Source organism: Pezoporus occidentalis, unplaced genomic scaffold (genome assembly GCF_034315485.1).
Source record: "Pezoporus occidentalis ecotype Australia unplaced genomic scaffold, CSIRO_AGI_Poc_V1 ctg366, whole genome shotgun sequence".
Taxonomy (NCBI): Eukaryota; Metazoa; Chordata; class Aves; order Psittaciformes; family Psittacidae; genus Pezoporus; species Pezoporus occidentalis.
In genome coordinates, this window is record NW_026915658.1 from 42376 (window position 1) to 68214 (window position 25839).

A 25839-nucleotide genomic window follows, 5' to 3' on the forward strand; every position below is an offset into this window, starting at 1 on the left:
TTTATACGGGGAGGGGGACACACACACAAAGCAAAGAGGGGGTTCAAGACAGCCCCCCCCTTCCCCATGGTGCTACAACGCTCCCATAGGGAAGCACTGGACGTGCCCTCGCTGCAGCCCATTCCCGACAATGGGATGGGTTAAATCACCTTGTGCTGGGGGTGGGAAGGGAAGTGGGGGGGGGGGACACCCCCAAACTCACTGGGGGATTTTGGGGGGGGGGGTCGGGACCTTGCCTCTGCCCCGGTTGCTCTCTCATAAACCTGTCTGCAAGCGGCTCCCACCCCCAATTCTTGATGGTTTCCATGGAAATGGGGCAGGTTTGATGGGGGGGGGGGGTTCGTGACACCCTGAGGCTGCTCCCCAGCATCCCCCCCTCCCCCTCTTCCCCATCCTCCATCCCCCCCATGGATCCCCCCCCGATCCCTCCCCATCCCCATGGACCTCGGAGCGGGGACCGGGGCTGCCCCCCCCCCCCATCCCCATCCCCGGTGCCCCCAACCCCGCAGCGATGCCCGTTTTTTGGGGGGGGGGGGGGGGGGATGCTCGGCCCCTTCCTTCGCTCCCCCGGTTCGGTTCCGCCCCTCCCGGCCCGCTCCGACGCCTCCAGCGCCCGTTACCGGAGCCGCTGCTGCAGACGGGAGCCGCCGGTACCGGAGCGGGGCTGAGGAAGAGGAGGGGAGGAAGGAGGGGGGGGGCGGCGCGGATAAAGGCGGCGGCGGAGGGGCCCGGCCCGGGGATGCGGCTGCGGCGGCGCTGAAGCGGCTCCGGTAACGGCGGCCGGGGTCGGTGCCTTCAGGATGCGCTTCCTCCCCGGCCTCCTCCTCCTCCTCGCCGCCGGTTCCCCCGCGATGCAGGTAAGGGCAGGGGGGGGGCGCAGCGGAGCGGGGCGGTTCCGGGGTGCGGGGGGGGGGGTGGGGGGGGGGATCGGGTCCTTTCCGTTCTCCCCCCCTTACCTCCGGTAGCACCGGGACCCTGCGGTGCTCCCTGTGCTCAATGAAGGGGGGGGAGATTTGGCTTCATCCCTATGTGTTCCCCCCCCCAACAGCACCCATGGGACACCCCCCCCCCCCCCCCCCCCGGACCCGGCGCGGTGGTGACACGTGGGTGGGAGCAGCACATGGATGAGGGCTGGGAAAGGCCGGGATGCATCCCATGGGCTGGGTGTGGATGTGGGATGGATGCTGCTTGTGGATCACCATAGGGATACCCTATGGTGGTACCCTATGGGTGCCCCCCCCCCCCCCTTCACCCCATAGGGATGCGCGGGGATGGATGCGTGGTCCATGCGCTGCGGTGGAGGCGTCGAGGAGAGGGGGAAGCTCCGTGGCTCCATCCCTTGGGAATGCCACCGGGATCAGGGATGGGGCTGCTTTGGCGGGGGGGGGGGGGGTGTCCTCGGTGTGGGTCGGGGCCACCCAGGGCCCTGGCGCTGTTGGCAATGGAGCCTTTCCCTGATGAATATTCAGTGGCCGCTTTGCAGCCTGTTGCATATGCATGAGTGGGGGCAGGCAGGCGGGGTTCCCCCCTGCAGCCCCTCCCCAGGTTTGGGGGTGCCATTGCGATGCTGGAACCGGTTTGGGGATGGGATGGGGTCCCCAGTGCGGTCCTGCCCCTGCTTGGCTCTGACCCCCGAGCAGCGGGGATGCGGGACCCCAAAATCGCCCCCTTTTGTGGGGCAGGATGTGGGTCTTGGGGGGTGTGTGTTGCAATGACTTGGGGGGCACTGCAATGAGGCGAGGAAGAGATGGGGAGGTTTGGGGGTACCCCTGTGCCCCCCCCCCTTTTCCTTTGAGTGTGAGATGGGGGGTGGGAAGCTCTGCCCCATAGATGTGGGGTGAGACCCCCCCCAGACCAGGTCCTTGATGTGGCAGCCGCTTGTTGGGGGGCAGAGAACGGGGACACCCAATGGTCCCCTATGGGGTCGCATTCCCGCTTTGGGTACCCCTGGGTGCTGGGGGGGGGGGGGGTGTCTTAGAGGTGACTCCCACCTCGTCCCTGGGCATGGTTACCCCAAAAGCCGAGGGAGGGGGGGGGGGCCCAAAACCCGCGGTTTGGGGGCACTGGGGGGGTCCGGGGAGGGGTTTTGGGGGGGGCTTTCCCCATGGGACCCCTGCACTGCCCCCGTGTCCCCACGCGGTGGCGCTGCGGGACCGCGGCGCAGGGCGATGGAGGCGGAAGAGGGGGGAAGATGCTCAAAGAAGGGGGGACCGGGGGGGGGGGTTTAGGGTGGGCACCCCCCGTTTGAGCTCCCAAAGGGGTTTGGGGGGTCCGGGGGGACCCCGCTGCCAGGGGAGGGGGTGATGGGGGGGGGGGAGGGGGGGTGTCCCTGCAGAGAGGATGGAGATGAGGATTTGGGGGGGCTGCAGCTTCCACATCAGGCTGGGGGGGGGGGGGGGGGGGGGCAGGTCCTTGGGACTGCACTAAAGTAAGGGGGAGCAGGGGGTTTCTGCTCCCCTACATTAGGAACTACGGGGTTCCTGCACCCCCAAACCGGGGGTCCCGGGGGTCCTGCACCCCCACCTTAGGATCTATGGGGTTCCTGCACCCTTCCATTAGGATCCATGGGGTTCCTGCTCCCCTACATTAGCATCTATGGGGTTCCTGCTCCCCTACATGAGGATCCAGGGGCTTCCTGCTCCTCTACATTAACATCTATGGGGTTTCTGCACCCCTCCATTAGGATCTACGGGGTTCCTGCTCCCCTCCATTAGGATCTATGGGGTTCCCGCACCCCCAAACCGGGGTTCCCGTGGTTCCTGCTCCCCTCCATTAGGATCTATGGGGTTCCTGCACCCATACATTACGATCTGTGAGGTTCCTGCACCCCTCCATTAGGATCTATGGGGTTCCTGCTCCCCTCCATTAGGATCTATGGGGTTCCTGCTCCCCTCCATTAGGATCTATGGGGTTCCCGCACCCCCAAACCGGGGTTCCCGTGGTTCCTGCTCCCCTCCATTAGGATCTATGGGGTTCCTGCTCCCCTCCATTAGGATCTATGGGGTTCCTGCACCCCTCCATTAGGATCTATGGGGTTCCCGCACCCCCAAACCGGGGTTCCCGTGGTTCCTGCTCCCCATCCCCTGCTCCGCACCGGCTGGGACCGCCCCAAGCCGGGGCCGTACCGGGGCTGGCGGGGGGGGGGGGGCAGCGGTGCCGACGTCACCCCCGGAGCGGGGCCGGCCCCGTTATAAAGGGCGAGCTCGCAGGCGGCTCTACCGGTACCACGGTACCGGGGGGGGGGGGTGGTGGTGGTGTTGGGAGCGTTTAAACGGGAGGGACCCGAAGGGAGAGGGTTGGGGGGGGGGTGTTTAAACGGGAGGTACCGGGAGGGAGGGAGGGAGGGAGGGAGGGGGGGGGTGATGGGCATGAGGCGGCGGCGGCGGCGAAATGACGGTGCCGCTGCTGAAGATCGGGGCCGTGCTGAGCACCATGGCCATGGTCACCAATTGGATGTCCCAGACCCTGCCCTCGCTCGTGGGGCTCAACGGCACCGCCGTGTCCCGGGCCGGCACCTCCGAGAAGATCGTGAGTGCCCCCGGTACCGGGGAAGGGAGCACCGGGAACGGGGATGGGGATGGAAGCGGGGGGGGGGGGAATGACCGGGATGCTGCGCCACCGGTACCGGCACCCGCGGATGCAGCGCATCGGGACCGCCCCCCCCATCCATCCCCATCATCCCCGGGTGTGGGGACCCCCCCCCCCTTTGCCTTCCTCTGCGCACCCCAACATCCTCCTCCTTTGCTCGCAAAGAGAAGTGAAGCGGGACCCCCCCCCCTCTTCCATCACCTCCCGGGGATGGGGACCCCCATTCGCCTTCCCTTACCCCCCATTCATGAGCATCCCATATTACCAAAGCGAAGTGCAGCAGGACCCCCCCCTTCCATCCTCTGCGTATGGGGACCCCCCTTCGCCTTCCCATTACCCCCCATTCATGAGCACCCCATATTCCCAAAGCAAAGTGCATGGGGACCCCCTCCCCTTCCATCCCTCCCGGGTATAGGGACCCTCATTCATGAGCACCCCGTATTCCCAAAGCGAAGTGCATCGGGACCCCCCCTCTTCTGTCCTCTGCATATGGAGACCCCCATTCGCCTTCCCCTTACCCCCCCATTCATGAGCACTCCATATTCCCAAAGCGAAGTGCATCGGGACCCCCGTCTTCTGTCCTTTGCATATGGGGACCCCCATTCGCCTTCCCCTTACCCCCCCATTCATGAGCACCCCATATTCCCAAAGCGAAGTGCATCGGGAACCCCCCCTTCCATCCTCTGCCTATGGGGACCCCCATTCGCCTTCCCCCTATAGCCCCATTCATGAGCACCCCATATTCCCAAAGCGAAGTACATCGAGACCCCCCCTCTTCCATAGCCTCCTGGGTATAGGGACCCCCATTTGCCTTCTCCTTACCCCCCATTCATGAGCATCCCATATTCCCAAAGGGAAGTGCACCGGGACCCCCCCTCTTATAGGGACCCCCATTCGTTTTCCTCATCCCCCCCATTCATGGGCACCCCAATATCTCCTTTCCCAAAGCAAAGTGCACCGGGACCCCCTCCCCGCTCTACTGGGGATTCCTGGGCATGAACCTCCCCCCCCCAGGCACAGGGATCCCCTTAAAGGGACCCCCCCCATAGGAGCTGGGGGCTTCCAATGGAGAAGACCCCCATGGGGGGCTCCTCACCCCCCTTTTCTCCCCGTTCCTGGAGGCTGGGGGGGGGGGGTCTGGACCCCCACAGGTCCCCTGGGGGTGCTCTTGGCCAGGGGAGGGGGTGAACCCCTTGGTTCGCACCCTGGGTCCCGGTGCTTGGGGGCTTCTCCCTCCCCATCCTCGGGGCACCCCAAATTCTCCTTGACCCCACTGAGAGCAAGGGGGAGGGGGGTGAGGGCAGGTTTTGGGGGTGCTGGGTCCTTTGGGATCAAACTGCCTTGGGCTGACGCCAATCCAAGCCCCGATGACCCCATCCCATAGGGAACCCCGATGGGGACCGTTCCCAAGGGATGAGCGCAGACGATGCTGTTGCCTCCATCGCCGCATCCCCATGCGAGGCGCCGGGTTCTCACCGGGCGCGTTGCGAGGGGCAATTAACGGCGGCCCCGGTAATTGGCTCCTCATTAAGGACCCTTCGGTGCTCCTTGTAACGCCATCAATCACCGCCGTTAATGCGGCTGCACCGGGAGCCGGGTTCAGCCGAGCAGCGCCTTACCCCGGTGCCGCTGGTCCCCAGCGCATCCCTTCCCCTTCGCCTTGGTGCCCTGCTCCCGGCGACAGCGGCTCCTTGTCGGGAGCTGGATGTCCCCAGGCCTCGCCATCAGCAGCACCGGGGGATCCCGGTTCCCGACTCACCGGATACCGGAGCATCCTCTGCAGCGGCTCCCAAAGAGGGAGCAGGGATGCGGTGGCCTCTTGCGGCGCCGATCCGGGGTGTCCTGAGACCCCCGTACCCCGGCTCTGCCTGCTTGTGGACCCCCGAGAGGGGTTAGGATGCTCCAAGAGCTTCCCCCCCCCTCCCCGGCTCCGGTAGCATCAGTCCCGTCCCCCCCCCCCCCCCAGCCGAGCCGAGGGATGCAGGGAGCTCTAATTAATAACCCCGTTATTAATTGCAAAGGCTGCGTTTAACCTCAGCTGATGCCGCCGGGGCTCCCCCCCCCCGTTCCCAGGGCACTGCAATGGGCAGGCGTAGGCAGCGCTGCCCCCACTTCCACCCCATGGGATGCTCCGCAGGGCTGGATGCGACCGGATCGCATCCCCCCCCCCAGTTCTCGCCTGCATCCCGGGGTGCTGGGGATGAACCCCAGCTTTTAGCGCTGGATGAAGCCCAATGGTGCAGGGGGAGCAGCTCTGGCAGCTTGCAGAGCTCCTGCAGCCCTGGATCCCGGCATCAATTATGCATTAGCCCTCCATAAAGTATTGATGTCTGCCTGCTGCCTAAAGGGAAACGGGTCCTCGGCGGCTCCGGGTGCTCCACACGGCTCATTTTGGGGGCAGAAACGAAGCTTTTGGTGCTCCATGGGGTGGGAGCTGCGGGATGCGGCTGCTGAGCCCTTCCTGCACCCCGCCTTTGGGATGTGGGGAGCCTTTCCCACCGTGGGGATGCGATGAGGAGGCACCCATCAGTTCACCTGCTGCAGCCGGCGCGGTGCCATCCGCCGGCGCGATGCCGACCGCATCCAAAGGGACCACTCCTGGTCCCCTGCATCACCAAGCACCAGCTCCGCTGGGCTGAATGAGCCCTTTATTGCCCTCCCCTCGGTTAAAAGCAGGTTTTAAAGCACCTCCAGGTCATTTATCCCCGGCCCTGAGCCGGGTTTGGCCCCCACCGCATCCAATAAACCCCTTCTATGCGAAAAGTCTGGAGTCAAGCGTGGACCCCAGCTTGTTGCAGGGGAAGGGATGGTTCCCCCCCCCCACCCCTTCCTTGGGAGAGAGAGGAGTTTGCTCCTCATTTTCATAATGAACGATTACGAATTCCCCATGAAACGCTAAAAGGCCCCATGGAAAACCGGCGGATCGTGGCGTGAATGCATCAGGAGAAGGGAGGCAGGGAGGGAAATGATGCTTTTCCTCTTGCTTTTGGGGCTGAATGTGGTGGGATGCAGCTGGAAAGAGGGAATGGGCAGCAGAGGCTGAAGTGGTCCCCGTCCCCCTCCATATCCTTGGAAAAGCCACAACCGGAGGGGAAAAGGGGGTGCTTGGATGGGAAAAGGGGATGCCTGGATGGGAAAAGGGGATGCTTGGATGGGAAAAGGGGATTCTTGGATGGCCGGGTACCACCACCGCCAAAGGGACTCGGGATGCAAAGGGAAGGAATTAACAACCCATACTCGTAGCTCCGCTCCATCTGCAGCTGAAGAAATTCCTGCCTCGTCAAGTCTATTTATTAGTGGGGAATAACACAGGAAGAGGAAGGGGAAGGAGGGGAGGGAGGAAGGTGGGAGGTGATGAAGAGCGTTTCCTCATCATTCCCACTGTCATTTCGCAGCCAGGAAGCTGAAATCACCCTGTTTGGAGCAGGTTACAGCGGAATCAGCCTTGGAGGGGGGGGGGGGGGTATTAGATACCCTGGATAAAAAGCCTGGAAGGAGGGAATGGATGAGAGCGGGATGGGATGGGATGAGAACAAGGAAGCTCCTTCCCAGCTCTCTTATAGCCCCTGTGGGTACCGGAGGGGTTGGGATGCTCCGGGCACCGGGAGTTGCGGCTCCAGCATCTCACCTCTCTCTGTGCTGTGTCCCGCAGACCCTGTTCCAGAGCCCCGACGAGGGCTGGCAGGTTTACACCTCGGCACAAGCCCCCGATGGCAAATGCCTGTGCACGGCCGTGATCCCGGTGCAGGGCTCCTGCTCCCGGGACCTGCGCAGCCACCAGCTCCGGCAGCTCATGGAGAAGGTGAGGCTGAACTCAATGGGGATGGGGATGAGGATGCTGGGGATGAAGGGACCCCAAAGCTCATCCATGGCCTTGCCATGGGCAGAGGCACCTTCCATTAGAGCAAGGTGCTCCAACCTGGCCAGGGATGGCGCATCCAAACCTTCTCCGTTCAACCCATCCCAGTGTCCCAGCACCCTCATAGGGAAGATCCCATCTCCATCTCCCCTCTGGCAGGTTAAAGCCGTTCCCATTGCCCCATCCTTTGTCCAAAGCCCCTCTCCGGGTTTCCTGTAGCCCTCTTTAGGCACTGGAAGTCCTATCCTGCTGCTCGCTGCTCCGAGCATCCCATTTGCACCCATTACGGTGTCACCGCAGCGCAGAGCCTTCCCATGGTGCCCTCCCCACACAGACCAAACACGGCTTGGAACCGGCTCCGGGATCACATCCCATGAGCCAAAACGATGCCCAGTGGAAGCCGGGTGGTTTCCCACAGTGGCTCCATGCTCCCGATCTCCTCCTTATGGGCTCTGCAGCAACGCTTGAGGCTGCTCCTGACAGAGCTCCCTTCATTCCCCACGTTCTCCCACACCACAAACCCCATTAAACCTTTGTTATAAGGCGCTGCACCCCCTCCTCTGGAGCAGCTCCTTTCCACAGCTCCATAAATACCAGCGGGGCCGGCGCTAATAAATAAATCAGTGCTTGAGGAACACGATCACGTCGGTGTCATTTGGAAGCCTGGAAGTAAAATAACCTCGGTTGCTGATGGAATGAAGGAGTGAAAATGCATCGATTGGGGCGGGGGGTGGGGGGGTTAAAACCCAAATCACAGCAGAAGCAGGAGTAAAACGCATTGATTGATGCTGCAGGGGGAAGGGGCTGCTCCTTTTTGGCCATTGGTGAGGGGAGGATGGGAGCACTGGGATGTCCCTTCCCCATTTGTTAGCAGCAAAGGGCTTAAACAGAGCAAGGGCTTTATCCCCCCATCCCTCGGTGCAGGTGCAGAACATTTCCCAGTCCATGGAAGTGCTGGACCTCCGGACATACCGGGACCTCCAGTACGTCCGCAACACCGAGGCCCTGATGAAGGGCTTGGACTCCAGGCTGAAGGTGGCTGCTGAGAGCCAGAAGAGCCTCAATGCCAAGAGCTTCCAGGTGAGTCCATCCAGCTCCGATGCCTCTCCCATCCTGTGATCCCCAGTTGAGCATCCCTGTGGTGGTCCAGGTCTGAGCATCCTTCAGGTGGTCCAGGTCTGAGCATCCCTGCAGTGATCCCAGGGTTGAGCATCCCTGTGGTGGTCCAGGTCTGAGCATCCCTGCAGTGATCCCGGGGCTGAGCATCCCTGTGGTGGTCCTGGGTCTGAGCATCCCTGCGGTGATCCTGGGGCTGAGCATCCCTGTGGTGATCCTGGGGCTGAGCATCCCTGTGGTGATCCTGGGGCTGAGCATCCCTGAGGTGGTCCAGGGCTGAGCATCCCTGTGGTGGTCCATGTCTGAGCATCCCAACGGTGATCCTGGGGCTGAGCATCCCTGTGGTGGTCCAGGTCGGAGCATCCTTGCAGTGATCCCGGGGCTGAGCATCCCTGCAGTGATCCTGGGGCTGAGCATCCCTGTGGTGATCCTGGGGCTGAGCATCCCTGCAGTGATCCCGGGGCTGAGCATCCCTGTGGTGATCCTGAGGCTGAGCATCCCTGCGGTGGTCCAGGGCTGAGCATCCCTGCAGTGATTCCAGACCTGAGCACCCCTGCGGTGGTCCAGGGCTGAGCATCCCTGCAGTGATCCCAGACCTGAGCATCCCTGCGGTGGTCCAGGTCTGAGCATCCCTGCGGTGGTCCAGGGCTGAGCATCCCTGCAATGATCCCAGACCTGAGCATCCCTGCGGTGGTCCAGGTCTGAGCATCCCTGCGGTGGTGCAGGTCTGAGCATCCCTGCAGTGATCCTAGGGCAGAGGTGGCCGATTCCCAGCCCATCTGGCTGCAAACAGACATCTTTAATTCAACATTCCCTGGCAAAGCCGTGATCCCACCAGCGCCCTGCGCCGATCGATGCCGCCTCCGAGTCAATGCTGTCCCCAGAACATCCCATTACCCCCCCCTGCCGGGCACTGGGTTATTTTGGGAGCCTCAAGGCTTCATCCTGACAAGTAAAGAGCGTTTCTGTCTCGAGAGCAGCCGGCTCCTGGCACGGGAATGGGCTGGAGGATGCTCAGGTGGACGCCAGGCACTGAGCCTGCAGACGAGACATTGATCCGGTCTGATCACAGCGGGAGGTGCTGAGCCCCGCTCCGGGATGCGATCCCACCGGGACACGGGAATGCTGCCCTGGGAGAATGAAGGGAGAGGAAGGAGGAGAGGGGCTGGCTCGTTCCCAGGAAGCCCCCTGAGCTGTGGGATGCGGAGCGGGACGGGCTTGATGTGGATTTACAGCGTCCTTGAGCAAAGGAGACCCGGGGGAGCGGCTCGGAGCCAGGGCCAGGTCCCTGCTGTGCTTCCCACTGCTGCTTCCCACTGCTGCTTCCCACTGCTGCTTCCCACTGCTGCTTCCCTGCCGTGTTCACGCGGTGCCTGGCACGGGTTGGGTTTATCCACGGCTTCCTGGGGTCCGAACATCCCTGTGGTGATCCAGAAGCTGAGCATCTCTGCAGTGATCCCAGAGCTGAGCATCCCTATGGAGATCCCAGAGTTGAGCATCCCTGTGGTGATCCAGGAGCTGAGCATCCCTGTGGTGATCCCAGGGTCTGAGCATCCCTGTGGTGATCCAGGAGCTGAGCATCCCTGTGGTGATCTCAGAGCTGAGCATCCTGATGGACATCTCAGAGCTGAGCATCCCTGCGGTGATCCCGGGACTGAGCATCCCTATGGTGATCCCAGGGCCGAGCATCCCTATGGAGATCCCAGAGCTGAGCATCCCTGCAGTGATTTTGCCACCCTGGTCCTGACCTTAGAGCTCTGTTGCTCCCCCCCCCGCCAGCACCAGCACCTTTCCTGCATCCCTCCCATGCAGAGCATCACTCTGTGACCAGCCACCACGGATGCTGCCGTGCTGGGGATGGACAGAGGGGCACAGCCATGGGGACAGGCACCAGGAGGCTGCAGGAAGGGCTTCACTTGGGGGTGTTTTGTGACCCCTTACGCAGGAGCTCAAGGACAAGATGACAGAGCTGCTGCCCCTGATGCCCGTCCTGGACCAGTACAAGTCAGACACGAGGCTGATCGTGCACCTCAAGGAGGAGGTGAGGAACCTCTCCGGGAGCCTCCTGGCCATCCAGGAGGAGATGGGGGCCTACGACTACGAGGAGCTGCAGCAGCGGGTGCTGATGCTGGAGGCCCGGCTGCACGCCTGCATGCAGAAGCTGGGTACGATCCCCCCCCCCCTTTTTCCCGTGCTCAGGAATCGCTGCCGGTGCCTTTTCCATGAGCATTCCCCATCCTGCTGCCGGTCCCCATCTCCTGAGACTCCTGGGGGTCCATGGGGTGATGGGAGGCATGGTCCCTTCCCTGCTCAAGGACCAGGGGGAACCAGGCAGCATCGGGCTCCGTGATTCCCATCCCTCACTCCAAACTCATTCCCTGCCCCATTCCAGGCTGCGGGAAGCTGACGGGCGTCAGTAACCCCATCACCATCCGAGCATCCGGATCCCGCTTCGGGTCGTGGATGACGGACACGATGACGCCCAGCGCCGACACCCGGGTGAGAGGCACAGGGCACCCATGGGGATGGGGGGGAAACGGCCCTGCCTGGTGCCCATGAGGGCTGCCTGGGGTCCGTGCGCCCCGGGGCACGGTCCTTGGGGTCCAGGCACCTTTGTGCACACACCTTGATGCACACACACACTGAGGCACACACATTGCACACACATTGCACACTCATTGGTGCACACACACTGATGCACACACATTGCACACACATTGATGCACACACACACTGATGCACACACATTACACACTCATTGATGTACACACACACGTTGATGCACACACATTGCACACACATTGATGCACACACACACACTGATGCACACACATTGCACACTCATTGATGCACACACATTGCACACTCACTGATGCACACACACATTGATGCACACACACTGATGCACACACACACACTAATGCACACACATTGCACACTCATTGATGCACACTCATTGATGCACACACAATGGTGCACACACATTGGTGCACACACACACTAATGCTCACAGATTGCACACTCATTGATGCACACACACTGGTGCACACACACATTGATGCACACACACATTGATGCACACACATTGCACACACATTGATGCACACACACATTAATGCACACACATTGCACACTCATTGATGCACACACATTGCACACACATTGCACACTCATTGATGCACACACACCTTGATGCACACACACACTGATGCACACACATTGCACACTCATTGATGCACACACACTGATGCACACACATTGCACACACATTGATGCACACACACATTAATGCACACACATTGCACACTCATTGATGCACACACATTGGTGCACACACACACTAATGCACACACATTGCACACTCATTGATGCACACACACTAGTGCACACACGTTGCACCCACACCGATGCACCCACATTGATGCACACATATTACACACAGATTGATGCACACACGTTGCACCCACACCGATGCACCCACATTGATGCACACATATTACACACATTGATGCACACATGTTGCACGCACTCTGGTGCACACATGTTGCACCTACACCGATGCACCCACATCGATGCACCCACACCGATGCACCCACATCGATGCACCCACACCGATGCACCCACATCGATGCACCCACACCGATGCACCCACATTGATGCACCCACACCGGTGCACCCACATCGATGCACACATATTACACACAGATTGATGCACACACGTTGCACACACACTGGTGCACACACATTGCACCCACACCGATGCACCCACATCGATGCACCCACACTGATGCACCCACATCGATGCACCCACACCGATGCACCCACATTGATGCACCCACACCAGTGCACCCACATCGATGCACCTGCATTGATGCACCCACACTGATGCACCCACATCGATGCACCCACACCGATGCACCCACACCGATGCACCCACATCGATGCACCCACATCGATGCACCCACACTGATGCACCCACATCGATGCACACATATTACACACAGATTGATGCACACACGTTGCACACACACTGGTGCACACACGTTGCACCCACACTGATGCACCCACATTGATGCACCCACACTGATGTACCCACATTGGTGCACACATATTACACACAGATCGATGCACACACATTGATGCACACACACTGGTGCACACATGTTGCAACCACACCGATGCACCCACACTGATGTACCCACATTGGTGCACACATATTACACACAGATCGATGCACACACATTGATGCACACACACTGGTGCACACATGTTGCACCCACACCGATGCACCCACACTGATGCACCCACACCGATGCACCCACATCGATACACCCACACCAGTGCACCCACATCGATGCACACATATTACACACAGATTGATGCACACACGTTGCACACACACTGGTGCACACACATTGCACCCACACCGATGCACCCGCATTGATGCACCCACACTGATGCACCCACATCGATGCACCCACACCGATGCACCCACATTGATGCACCCACACCAGTGCACCCACATCGATGCACCTGCATTGATGCACCCACACTGATGCACCCACATCGATGCACCCACACCGATGCACCCACATCGATGCACCCACATCGATGCACCCACATTGATGCACCCACACCAATGCACCCACACATCAATGCACCCACACTGGTGCACCCACATCGATGCACACATATTACACACAGATTGATGCACACACGTTGCACACACTCTGGTGCACACATGTTGCACCCACACCGATGCACCCACACCGATGCACCCACACTGATGCACCCACATCGATGCACACATATTACACACAGATTGATGCACACACGTCGCACACGCACTGATGCACCCACACTGATGCACCCACACTGATGCACCCACATTGATGCACACATGTTGCACCCACACCGATGCACCCACACCGATGCACCCACACCGATGCACCCACACCGATGCACCCACATGGATGCACACACGTTGCACCCACACCGATGCACCCACACCGATGCACCCACACCAATGCACCCACATGGATGCACACATGTCGCTCACACACTGATGCTCACCCACGGATGCACACGCGTTACACGCACGCCCATGCACACTCCCTGCCACGTGCCTGCACGTGCTGGGGGGGGGGATGCGTGTGCAAGGGACACGTGGCCACGGCTCCCTCCCCGTGCCCCATCCTGCCCCACAGGTCTGGTACATGGACGGTTACTACAAGGGCCGGCGCGTGTTGGAGTTCCGCACCATGAACGACTTCGTGACGGGGCAGAACTTCGTGCAGCACCTCCTGCCTCACCCTTGGGCTGGCACCGGGCACGTGGTCTACAACGGCTCCCTCTACTACAACAAGTACCAGAGCAACATCGCCGTCAAGTACCACTTCCGCTCCCGCAGCGTGCTGGTGCAACGCAGCCTGCCCGGCGCCGGCTACAACAACACCTTCCCTTACTCCTGGGGGGGCTTCTCCGACATCGACTTCATGGTGGACGAGAACGGGCTCTGGGCCGTGTACACCACGAACCAGAACGCCGGCAACATCGTGGTGAGCCGCATGGACCCGCAGACGCTGGAGGTGCTGCGGAGCTGGGACACCGGGTACCCGAAGCGCAGCGCCGGCGAGTCCTTCATCATCTGCGGCACGCTCTACGTCACCAACTCCCACCTGGCCGGCGCCAAGATCTACTTTGCTTACTACACAAACACTTCCAGCTACGAGTACACGGATATCCCCTTCCACAACCAGTATTCCCACATATCCATGCTGGACTACAACCCACGGGAGAGGGTGCTCTACACTTGGAACAACGGCCACCAGGTCATCTACAACGTCACGCTCTTCCACGTCATAAAGACCTCGGGGGAGCTGTGACCCGGTGCCTCCGTCCCCACCTCTTTGGTTTAAGCCATTCCAGCCTCTTTCCTCCACCTTTTCCCTCTTTGGTTCTCATGGTTTGGACCATTCCTTTGGCTCCTTTGTGGCGCGTGGGATGCCGTTGCCCCCCGTCGGAGCTGACCTCGGTTGGGTTTTTGGTTCTCTTCGTTTAACTACTTTTAATTTACATCTCGATTTTGGTGGCAAATAAAACCGGTCTCTGATGTTTGATGGGGCTCCCGATGATGGTTTCTCCCCCCCCCATCAATTGCCAGGGGATGTGTGAGGGGATGGAGGAGACGTGGAAGAGATGGGTTGGGAGGGGATAAAGGGATGGAGGCCAGTGGGCTGGAGTTGTCAGAGGGCATAATAAAGCTTCCAATGGCCCCAGAGAGCTCATGGTGGGGGGACACCAATAGGTCCGGGGGGGAGAAGAAGACCCTGGTGCCCCTTCTGCAGGAGGCATGGGGTGGATAGTGGGGCTGCAGTGCAAAGGGAGCAGGGAACAGCCATGGGCCTGCCTCTCACCCCTATCCCATCCCCATCCCATCCCATCCCATTGCCATCCTTCCCCATCCCATCCCCATCCCATTCTAACCAATCCCATCCCCATTACATTCTATCAAATCCCACCCCATACCTATCTAATCCCATCCCATCTCCATTTCCATCCTCACCCCATCCCAATTCCCATCCTTATCCCCATCCCCATCCCACCTCCTCCCCAAGGACGATGCCATTGACAGCCCTTGGTTACCTTTCCCTGCATCCCTCAAGCTTGGGTATCCTTAGAGGGGCACCCCTGTGTAGGGCCAGGGATGCAGGGATGCAGCCAGTGCTGCAGTGGAGGCATCTTCAGTCGGTGCCTAGAGCTGAGGTGGGAATAAGCCCCCAACCCAATGTGCTTTTCCTTGGTGCCCCTATTTGGGCTACACCAGAAAGGGGGGGAGCGATAAAACCCCCCATAACCCAGGGTTTTAACAACCTCCCACATGGCGAAACTCTTCTGGAAAGCAGCCTGGGATCACTCATCCTGCAGGCTGGGTTTTTCCACCTCATTGGAATTCTCCTGCAGGCTCAGCCTTAACGGGAGGAGAATTGGTTATTCAGCCCCGATCCCGGCCGGCGATGGAGCTGGAGGGGCTGGGAAGGGAGGAACACCCTGCAGCTCCTTTGGATAGCGCTCGAACGGGGGATCCCAAGTGTCCCCTTGTTCCCGATGCTCCGAGGAGGGGGGGGATTGTCTGGGGCTCGCCGTTAGGAACTCGCTTCGTCAGGAAAGCATCAGCAAATCCATCCCCTTCCCGGGGCTCCGGCGCGGATCCTGCTCACTGCAGAGCCCTGGGGCTGTGTCTGGACTCTCCTCCCAAGGGAAAACCAGCGGGAGCTCCATAATTGAGGCTTAATGATGGCCGGGAAGCGGCGAGCGGTGGGAGCTCCATCCCCATCGCATCCTATGCAATCTCATCCCCATCGCACCCTATGCAACCTCATCCCCACCGCATCCTATCCAATGCCATCCCCAGCTCCATCCCCATGGGAGCATGTGGCCGGCGGCACTAAAACAAGCTGCGGAGGGGGGAAAAAGCTGGAATTCCAGCCCTCATCCCCCTGCCCCTCCTTTGGGAATGATGATGATGGAGGAATGCGGCCAGCAGGAGGCTTTTAGCATCCCCGGCTCCTCCTCGGGGCAGGAAGCGGAGCATGGCTCTGGTGGTAGATACCTGCTCTGGCCCATTCAATCAAATGGATGAAAACCCAATCTAGAGTATAACCAATATAGAATATAGAGAAATAGTACCCATAATATGTACATATTAGTGAGGATCTTTAGTAGTCTTGTCTATAATTGATACATAGAGAGAAATCTCATCTAGAATATAGATACATTAACTAGAATGTGGATAAATCTTAGCTAAACTCATCTATAATATATATTAGCTAGAACATCTTGCCTAAACTCATCTATAATGCATATTAGCCAGAATATATAGAAATCTTGTCTATAATATATATACATATATATACAATAGATATACATATATAGAAACCTCACCTAGAACACAGATTTATTAGCTAGATTATGGAGGAATTTAATGCATATTATGTGCATATGAACTAGAATGGATGGAAATCTTGTCTAAAAGAGATACATATCAGCTGGAACAGGGAGAAATCTTGACTATAATATATACTTATTAGCTAGAATATGTTAGATGTGATTAATGCAACGTAATGCAATATAATATAATGCAATACAGTTAATAGAATAGGTATAAAATACATGCATGGGGCATACACAGATTCGTGCCCTATATCCTACAGCTATACACACCCAGTGAAGTGCTGCACCAAATAATGGGCATCCCCAAACCCTCCTTTCCCAGTCCCTGGAGCTGAGATTCCCACTTCATCACCTCCTATGGGACCCCCCCATAAAGGGGGATGGTTTTGGGGGGGTTAATACCCGGCTTTATCCCAGTGTCTCACCCCAGGATAAAACGGAATGTGTGCAAGAGAGGGGTTATCCATGAGATCCCGCAGGCCTCCAGAGGGGATCCCGGATGGATCGTGCCTCCCCCAGCCCCGCGCCGCTCCAGCTCTTTCTTTATGGCCCCATTCGGATCATTCCAGCCACCGTGATTCCCTAGGGAAACCCATCTCCCACGGGAAGCTCCCGGCCAGGGCAAACCCCACTGCAGCAGAGGGGATGGGGCTGAGCTGGGCTGCTTTTCCCTCCTCCCTTTTGGGAATGCTTGAGAAGGATGCCCGGAGGAGGCTCCAGGACCTCGGGTTTAACACAGGGGACAGCAGCAGGGATGCGGACGGCAAAGCCACCCCCAACCTATGGAAACCCCATTTCCCTTCATCCTTAATGAATTGGCTCCCGCTAATGAAGAGCATCCCATCGCTGTGACATTCCAGCGCCCAGCCCAGCCCCGCAGCCCTTGGTCGGGTGTTAAACGGATCAATAACGGATGCTCACCGCTAACGAACCCATTGAAACCGGAGATTTTTCAATTCCCAGCTCCTTTTTCTGCTCCCAGCCAAGCCCTCAGCGCATCCTGGGGGCAGAATGGAACTCAGAGCATCGGAGTCCCTCCTTTTCATTAGCAAAAGAGGTGCTTTATTACTTATCTGCTTACTGAGAAGAGGAAAATCTGAGTCCCCCCACTATGAAACCCCACTGTGAATCCCATGCGAACTTCCCAGGGTTAAGTTTATTAAGAGGGATCCATTTGCAATGCACGCAGATGGAATCTGTGCTGTCAACTCATTTTCCAGCCCAGCCATGAGCACGGAGGGGGGATTGATTCTCTTTTATGGCGCAGTTAACAGAGGCTCATCCGTCGCACAGGGGTAAAAGAGATGAAAGATGGATGTGAGACAGGAAGGGGGGGGAAAGCCCCCGGTGATGGGATTGGGATGCTCAAAGCACCATAGGGATGAACCCAACCGGGATGCTCAAGGATAACACCGGCGGATGCAGCCGGGATGCTCAGTGAGGAGCATCCCTCCTAAACCACCCCATTCCTGAGCAGCTCCAGGACCCGTTATTCCTGTTATTCCAATGGGTTTATTGAAACGAGGCTGATTTAAGTCTGAACGAGCTGGGATGCTCTTGCCTCCTCCCTTTTGGGGGGGTGGGGGCAGAGGGGTGGGAGCCCATGGGGGATGCAGGAGAAGCTTGGGACAAGAAAGGAAAAGGGAATAATGAGACCAATGGGCTTGAAAAAAAGGGGAATAACGAGCCAAAGGGGGCTTAAAACCAGGGAATAACAAGACAAATGGGATTTAATGGGCATAATGGGATCTAATTTGTTTGCAAGAGCCGCCTCGCTCCTGAGCCAGGGAATTGGCAGCGTGCGGAGGAGCCGATGTCTCGGCAGCTTTATGGATCCCCCCTGACACCCGGCCCTCATTAAATCCACCCGGAGATAGCACGGGAATGAAAGTGTCAGGATAAAGGATGCTGGCGCCGGCTCCAGCCGGGATTGATGTGCTGGAGCAGGGCCTTATCCCTCCTCATCCCACCTCGGAGGGAAGAGAGGGACCCCCCCTCCCAGCTCCCATCTCCATCAGTGCAGAGCAGCCTCAGCCCATCAGTTATGGTCTTATCCATGGTGGAATCATTTTTCCAGCTCCTGCGTGGGGCTGGCAAAGGAGCAAACCCCAACTCTTCTCTCTTCTCTTCCCTTCCCTTCTCTCTTCTCTTCTCTTTCTACTTTCCCCTTTTCCCTTCTCTCTTTTTCCCTTTTCCCTTCTCTCTTTTCCCCTTTTCCCTTCCCTCTTTTTCCCTTTTCCCTTCCCTTTTCTCTTTTCTCTTTTTCCTTTTTCCCTTCCCTTTTCCCTTCTTTCTTTTCCCCTTTTCCCTTCCCTCTTTTCCCCTTTCCCCTTCCCTTTTCTCTTTTCTCTTTTCCCCTTTCCCCTTATTTCTTTCCCCCTCTTTTTCCCTTTTCCCTTCTTTCTTTTCCCCCTTTCCCTTCTCTTTTTTCCCCTTTCCCCTTCTTTCTTTTCCCCTTTTCCCTTCCCTTCCCTTTTCCCTTCTCTCTTTCCCCTTTTCCCTTCCCCTTTCCCTTTTTTCTTTTCCCCTTTTCCCTTCCCTTCCCTTTTCCCATCTCTCTTTCCCATTTTCCCTTCTCTCTTTTCCCTTCTCTCTTTTCCCCTTCCCTTTTCCATTCCCTCTTTCCCTTTTTCCCTCTCCTTCCCTCACCAGACCCCAGCTCCTCCCAATCACCCCAGCCCCTCCCATCCCACCCCAGCTGGAGCAGGACGAGCCTATATCAGGAGCTCTTCCAGCATCACCTGCCCGGGGTTGCTCCACGCCTCAGGATGCAGCCCGACAGCAGCAGCAGCTCTCGCCCCTTCAAGCAGAGGCGAAGCCTTGGTGCGTCCCTGGGCCAGGGGGATCCGCAGGGACACAGGGACGGGCCCTGCTCACTTCCCCCTTTTCCCTTCCCCAGCCTCCAGGATGCAGGAAGTGGCCGAGATCCGCCTGAAATATCCCAACAAGATCCCGGTGAGGCCTCCCCCCCACCTCCCGTGCCCTCCAAAGCAGGGGGAGCCCCTGCTAAAGGCTCCGGGGGCTCCATTCTGCCCCCCCCCCCCCAGCATCTCCTCCCTGCTGCAGGTGGTTGTGGAGCGCTACCACAAGGAGAAGACGCTGCCCCCCTTGACCAGGACCAAGTATTTGGTGGCCCAGGACCTGCCCCTGTCCCAGTTAGTGGTCACCCTGCGGTGAGTGGGGGTCCCAGTACAAGGACGGGGGGGGTTCACAGCCTTGGGTCAGTGCAAAAGCCCAGTCTAGGTCCTAGGAAGCAGCTTGGAATGGAAGCACCTTTGGCTGCTCCGCTGAGCAAGGGTTTAGTGGGTGTTCAAGCTTAGCTCAATGCAATGAAGCCTTTGCAATGGGCATCGCCAGCAGCGGTCCCTAGCCTTGCTGGGATGAGGGGTGACAATTGGCTCTCCAAGCCTGTTGATGGGTGGCACAAGAGGGGCACGATGCTGGAGCCAGGTTCCATTGGGAGGAGCCATTCAAAACCAGAGCTGGAGCTGCATCCCCATGGATGGAGCCTGCCCTGAAGCTTGGTCCCATTGGGAGAAACCAAAGGGACCAGAAGCCATTCAACACCAGAGCTGGAGCTGCATCCCCATGGATGGAGCCTGCCCTGAAGCTTGATCCCATTGGGAGAAACCAAAGGGACCAGAAGCCATTCAACACCAGAGCTGGAGCTGCATCCCCATGGATGGAGCCTGCCCTGAAGCTTGATCCCATTGGGAGAAACCAAAGGGACCAGAAGCCATTCAACACCAGAGCTGCAGCTGCATCCCCATGGATGGAGCCTGCCCTGAAGCCAGGTCCCATTGGGAGAAACCAAAGGGAGCAGAAGCCATTCAACACCAGAGCTGGAGCTGCATCCCCATGGATGGAGCCTGCCCTGAAGCTTGGTCCCATTGGGAGAAACCAAAGGGACCAGAAGCCATTCAACACCAGACCTGCAGCTGCATCCCCATGGACGGAGCCTGCCCTGAAGCTTGGTCCCATTGGGAGAAACCAAAGGGACCAGAAGCCATTCAACACCAGAGCTGGAGCTGCATCCCCATGGATAATGCCTGGTGCTGGGCAATGTTCACCCACACTTTGCCTTCCCCTTCATCCCTGCAGGACCCGGCTCTCCCTGGCCTCATCCCAGACCTTCTACCTGCTGGTGAACAACAAGGGGCTGCCCAACATGTCCATCACCATGCAGGAGCTCTACCAGGACAACCGGGATGAGGACGGCTTCCTCTACCTGACCTATGCCTCCCAGGAGATGTTTGGGAGCTCTTCCTCCATCCATCCATGGGCCAAGCCCATGTCCTTTGGGATGCTCCTCCCAGGCCCCTGATGCTGGTGAGGTTGGGGATGTATCCCCCTAAACTCAGCTTAAAACCAATGGGGAGCCCTGGGTTGTGGCTGCACCAAGCTCACCTTTGTGATGGCTTTAAACCCCGCTCGCTCCCTCCTTCCTCTTCTGCCTTGAGCTGCCAGATGATGCTCCCAGCGTGGCAGAGGATGGGGTTGGTTTCCTTGGATCCACTGGGAGGTGATTCCTCAAACAGGGCTTTGGGAGCTCGGGCTCCTCCTAAGCGCATCCCCCTCATGGGACCGGGGTTGGGGGGGCTCCATGGGGCTGGGTTTAAGCTGCAGGCGGTCTGAGATGGGGAATAAAGAGACCTCAGCTGGTGCCATGGGGTGAAACCAGCCTTAAGTGTTGGGGGGGGGGACACCGGGATGTGAAAGCAAAGCAGGGAAAGGGGGAAAGGGCTTTGCTCCCCCCATTGCAAAAGGATGGGGGGCGGGGAGAGCAGGACCCCATCTCCCTCCTGTGTGCAGAATGATGGGGGTTTGGCCCCTGTTTCCCCCCCATCCATCACCCCAAGGAGCGGGCACGGATGCGGCGCTGAGCTCCGGCTGAGTCAGACCCAGGCGCTTCCTGCCTGTGATGCTGCAAAAACGCCTCTTCGGCGCCCGAAGGCTTCCCTGTGAAGTGCAGCGTCACCACGGGCAGCGATTTCAGGCACGTTTCCCCTTCCCGCTGCTCATAAAGAAGCCATAAAATGAGCTGGAACTGGGGCTTTGATGGGCTTCGATGAGGGGTGTCCCCCCTCCCCTCGCCTCCATGCACAAGGATGCTGCAATCCTCATCCCTGCATGGCTGCATCCCCCCCTCCCAAACTGCAGCAGGAGCCTTTGGGTACCAAAGGGGGGTAAGGGGAGCCTGGTTGGGCATCTCTGCATCCCCCTAAGTGAGCATCATCACCCATCGGGCACCATGAGGGTCCTGGAGCCAACCCCACGCAGCCCCAGGGCTCCATTGGGGAAGCAGGATGGTGTTTGGGCTGGGAACAGCTTGGGAATGACTCACCTTCCCTAGCAGGCAATTAGCACCAGCTTTGCAGCTCCAGAGCTGTCCTGCCTCTCAGCAGGCTGAGGTGAGAGCCAGATCCGAAGGGAGGATGGAAATAAACCGCCAGCGCAGGGTGGATCCGAACCACAGCTTCGGGATCCCCATGGGATGAGCCAAGCCCGGAGCCAGCAGCCCCATGGCTCCCAGCAGCAGCCAGGGAGGATAAAGGTGCCCAAGCCCCCGTTGGCGGTGGCCAAGAGCATCCGTCTGTGGAGCTATGGGTTGAGGCCTTCCAGGAATGCAGGGCTGTCATTTCCGTGTAGTTTATTGGGTTGAGGTGGGATTTGGGATGGGGGGGAGGCATCTTTTGGGGTTATTTCACTGCTGGGAGGTGAGGAACAAAGCCCTGGCATAGGGAGGTTCCAAATGGCTCCATTAACGCTGCTGCTGATCCCATTCCTGCTGTTGGGAGCCAAGGAAACCCAGGAAAAGCAGCTAAAAAGATGCTCTTCCCATCTGGAATGCCAGGCAGTGGAATGGGGCGGTGAAGGGGGATTCCGAGGGTACCAAAGCCAGAGCCATGGGGATGGGGACACGGAGCAAACCCAGCGGAGAGGAGCTGGAAGTGGGTTGGGAACAAGGCGCTTCAGGAAGCTGGAAGAGGAGAGATTGGGATGGGAGCTTTGGGAATGCCCTAGGAATTCCAAGGAGCTCGGCATAATGAATGAGCACAAAGGATGCTGCCCCCCTTCACCAGGCAAAGCAGGCAGGGAAGGGGGTTCTCCACCACCCAGCCATGGGGAGGGGCTGCCTAAGGAGGAATGGGCCACGATTCCCAAACTTGGGATCCCAAACCTGGTGCCTTCTCCTCCCAGGGCACCTCTTCTCTCCACCCCTGCCACGGGAGCAACGTGGTCTGGGTGATGCTCCTGCTCCTTGCACTGGTCCCTTCCAACCCAAGCCATCGGATGAGTCTAAGGTAAAAGAGGGCCAAGAGGAGATGCGAGGAAGCAGAAGCCTCCTAAGCAAGGTTACTCTCCATAGGGTGATGGGATGGGTTGGAAGAGACCTTGAGGACCATCCAGTCCCAACGCCTTCATCCTGGGGCCCCAAGTTCAACTCTATGGGAGCTGCCGGATCCATAGGGAAGGAAGCTCGGGATGTCTCCATCCCATCTGCACATTCAGCGTGGTCCAGACAAGCACATCAGGGCCCAGAGCCAAGGACCCCGGGTTGAAACCAGGCCCTTGGCACTGCTGGGCACCCTTCAGCTCCCACTGAGACGAAGCCAGCAGACCCAAACCCCCTCCCATCCTGATGGAGCCAGGGGCTCATTCCACATGAGCAGCACATTCCCTGGAAGCAATGGAAGCCCCTCGGGTCATTAGGATGGAAATGCATTCGGCAGCGGGATGCTGGCTCCATTAAAGCCTCCCATTACAATGGGGATGATTTCTTCCCTCCTGATGAATAGGCTGCCATAAATAGGCTCTGATTAATTGCGGCGGCACTCGGGAGCGCAGCACCGGCTGCTATGGATCGGGATAATGGTCATCAGCTGCCTTGGAGAGCCCTGGCGCTGCTGTGGAGCCAGGTGGTGGCTCAAGTCCCTGCAGCAGGCAGCTCTTTCCAGCCGGTGGGAAGCAGGCATGGATGGAGCATCCCCATGGGAAGCACGGGGTTAGAATCGCTCACGGCCATGGAACGGGTTGGGATGCGAAGGGATCCCGAAGCTCATCCAGCTCCAAGCGTGGCACCTTCCACTGGAGCAGCTTGCTCCAACCTGGCCTTGAACAGGGATGGGGCATCCAAACCTCTTCCTTTCAACCCATCCCAGTGTCCCAGCACCCTCACAGGGAAGATCCCATCTCCCCTCTGGCAGGTTAAAGCCATTCCCATTGTCCTGTCCCTGCATCCCTTGTCCAAAGCCCCTCTCCAAGTCTCTTGTAGCCCCTTTAGGCACTGGAGCTGCTCTAAGGCACGGATCCCCTCGAGCATCCCATCCTCCTGATGCCCAAGGGCTGCAAGCAAATCCCCCTGTTCCCCTTGCTGGAGCTGCACAGAATCTCTTCTTATGGGCATGGAGTCAATGGAATTCCATTTATCCCAAGGCCAGCTTGGAGCAACCTGGGCTAGGAGAAGGTGTCCCTGCCTGTGGAATGGGATTGGAACTGGATGGGTTTTAAGGTCCCTTCCAACCCAAACCATTCCAGGATCCTATGTAATAAAGAGATGTGTATATGCGTGTATATATACGCACATCTATGATATATATACACATCTATGTGTTATATATGTGTATGTATATACATCTAGATACCCCCCAAAGCTGATGAGCCCCCCCCCAAGTGCACACAGGTCCCTGCAGGTCCCCTCAGCTCTCCACAGCAGCAGCCGCAGCAGCCGCAGGGATGCTCGGGGAGTTGTCATGGAAACCCTGGAGCCCTGGGATGCAGCTGAGCATCAGGGAGGGCAAGGACCGGAGCCGGATGCTGCAGGTGAAGGCAGCGCCCTGCCAGGCTGTGCCGGGTTGGGAACAGCATCCTTCTGGTCCCTTTTCCATCCCTTTATCCAAGCCCTGCTTGGTAAGGAAGGGGGGGAGAAGGGTCCCTTCCAACCCAACCCTATAACAAGATCCCATGGTTTCACACTAGGCTGGAGCCATCCCCACCCTCCCTCCCACTATAAAAACCCCACAAACATCCTTCCCAATGTGTTCTCCCAATGGATTTGGAGCTGTCTGACGACTGAATGGGCCAGCTGAAAGCCTTGGCACAGGGATAAGGCTCCGGCTCTCCGCAGCTCCCATCATCTGGAACGTGCAGAGCAAACGGGCCTTACCCATTACAAAGGGGAAAAGAAGGCAGCATCCCACCTGGAACAAAAAGGGCTGGAAGCTGGAAGCTTCCCCATCTCTTCCCATGCAGCAGAGGGGAAGAGCAGCTCCTTGGCTGGGTACCTGCATCCCAGGGCTGAGCCCTGCTGCTGCTTTGCCTGCCCCGGGCTGGCTCTTTTCCAGCTGGGAATTTGGAGCAGGTCCCAGCAGGGCCAGGGAGCAGCAGAGCCCAGCTGGTGCCTGGGCCCAGCATCCGCTTGGGATGCTTGGGACTCCGGGATCTGCTCCATAGGGAGCATGGGAGCGACCGGAGCCATAGGGCAAGGGGTGATGGGTTTAAACTGAAACAGGGGAGGTGTAGGCTGGGGATAAGGAAGTTCTTCCCTAGGAGGCTGGTGGCACATTAGGATCTATGGGGGTCCTGCACCCCCAAACTGAGGCTCTCCGGGGTCCTGCACCCCTACATGAGGATCTATGGGGGTCCTGCAACCCCAAAATGGGGCTCTTTGGGGTCCTGCACCCCTACATTAGGGTCCTATGGGGATCCTGCACCCCCCCATTAAGGATCTATGGGGTCCTGCCCCCCCTTCATTAGGATCTATGGGGGTCCTGCACCCCTAGATTAGGATCTATGGGGTTCCTTCATCCCCAAATTGGGGGTCCCGGGGGTCCTGCAACCCCACTTTAGGATCTATGGGGTTCCTGCACCCCTACATTAGGATCTATGGGAGAAAGTGGGGAATTTGGGGGGAAAGGAAAAATTAGGGAGAAAAGTGGGAAATTGGGGGAGAAAAGTGGGAAATTGGGGGGGAAAGTGGGAAATTTTTTTGGGAAAAGGAAAAATTAGGGAGAAAAGTGGGAAATTGGGGGAGAAAAGTGGGAAATCTGGGGGGAAGGAAAAATTAGGGAGAAAAGTAGGAAGTTTTGGGAGAAAAGTGGGAAATTGGGGGAGAAAAGTGGGAAATTGGGGGGAAAGGAAAAATTAGGGAGAAAAGTGGGAAATTGGGGGAGGAAAGTGGGAAATTTGGGGGAAAGGAAAAATTAAGGAGAAAAGTGGGAAGTTTTGGGAGAAAAGTGGGAAATTGGGGGAGAAAAGTGGGAAATTTGGGGGGGGAAAGGAAAAATTAGGGAGAAAAGTGGGAAGTTTTGGGAGAAAAGTGG

General features: G+C 58.5%; 2 protein-coding genes across 4 annotated transcripts; both read left to right on the plus strand.

The window, feature by feature from the left end:
* Window positions 1–788: 788 nt before the first annotated feature.
* OLFM2 (olfactomedin 2) lies at window positions 789–14680 on the plus strand. Of its 3 annotated transcripts, none has more exons than XM_062631061.1 (6): window positions 789–857; window positions 7241–7390; window positions 8372–8527; window positions 10509–10728; window positions 10956–11062; window positions 13771–14680. In XM_062631061.1, exons 1-6 carry the CDS (start codon window positions 801–803, stop codon window positions 14446–14448), a joined length of 1368 nt encoding a protein of 455 aa, XP_062487045.1. In that variant the 5' UTR covers window positions 789–800; the 3' UTR covers window positions 14449–14680. The 3 variants fall into 3 exon arrangements, with proteins under 3 accessions (XP_062487045.1, XP_062487044.1, XP_062487046.1); XM_062631060.1 differs by lacking the exon at window positions 789–857 and adding an exon at window positions 3346–3528; XM_062631062.1 differs by lacking the exon at window positions 789–857 and adding an exon at window positions 3423–3541.
* Window positions 14681–19282: 4602 nt separating this feature from the next.
* LOC134170022 (microtubule-associated proteins 1A/1B light chain 3C-like) lies at window positions 19283–21085 on the plus strand. Its single transcript, XM_062631065.1, has 4 exons — window positions 19283–19339; window positions 19416–19471; window positions 19583–19689; window positions 20618–21085. The coding sequence occupies exons 1-4, from the start codon at window positions 19285–19287 to the stop codon at window positions 20838–20840; spliced, it is 441 nt and encodes a 146-aa protein (XP_062487049.1). The 5' UTR covers window positions 19283–19284; the 3' UTR covers window positions 20841–21085.
* Window positions 21086–25839: the final 4754 nt, after the last annotated feature.

Coding starts and splice junctions, on each gene's coding strand:
- LOC134170022 (XM_062631065.1), top strand. CDS start 19,285: ATGCAGCCCGACAGCAGCAGCAGCTCTCGCCCCTTCAAGCAGAGGCGA. Junction 19,340..19,415: donor CAAGCAGAGGCGAAGCCTTG/GTGCGTCCCTGG, acceptor TCCCTTCCCCAG/CCTCCAGGATGCAGGAAGTG. Junction 19,472..19,582: donor AATATCCCAACAAGATCCCG/GTGAGGCCTCCC, acceptor TCCCTGCTGCAG/GTGGTTGTGGAGCGCTACCA.
- OLFM2 (XM_062631060.1), top strand. CDS start 3,391: ATGACGGTGCCGCTGCTGAAGATCGGGGCCGTGCTGAGCACCATGGCC. Junction 7,391..8,371: donor TCCGGCAGCTCATGGAGAAG/GTGAGGCTGAAC, acceptor CCCTCGGTGCAG/GTGCAGAACATTTCCCAGTC. Junction 11,063..13,770: donor CGCCCAGCGCCGACACCCGG/GTGAGAGGCACA, acceptor CCTGCCCCACAG/GTCTGGTACATGGACGGTTA.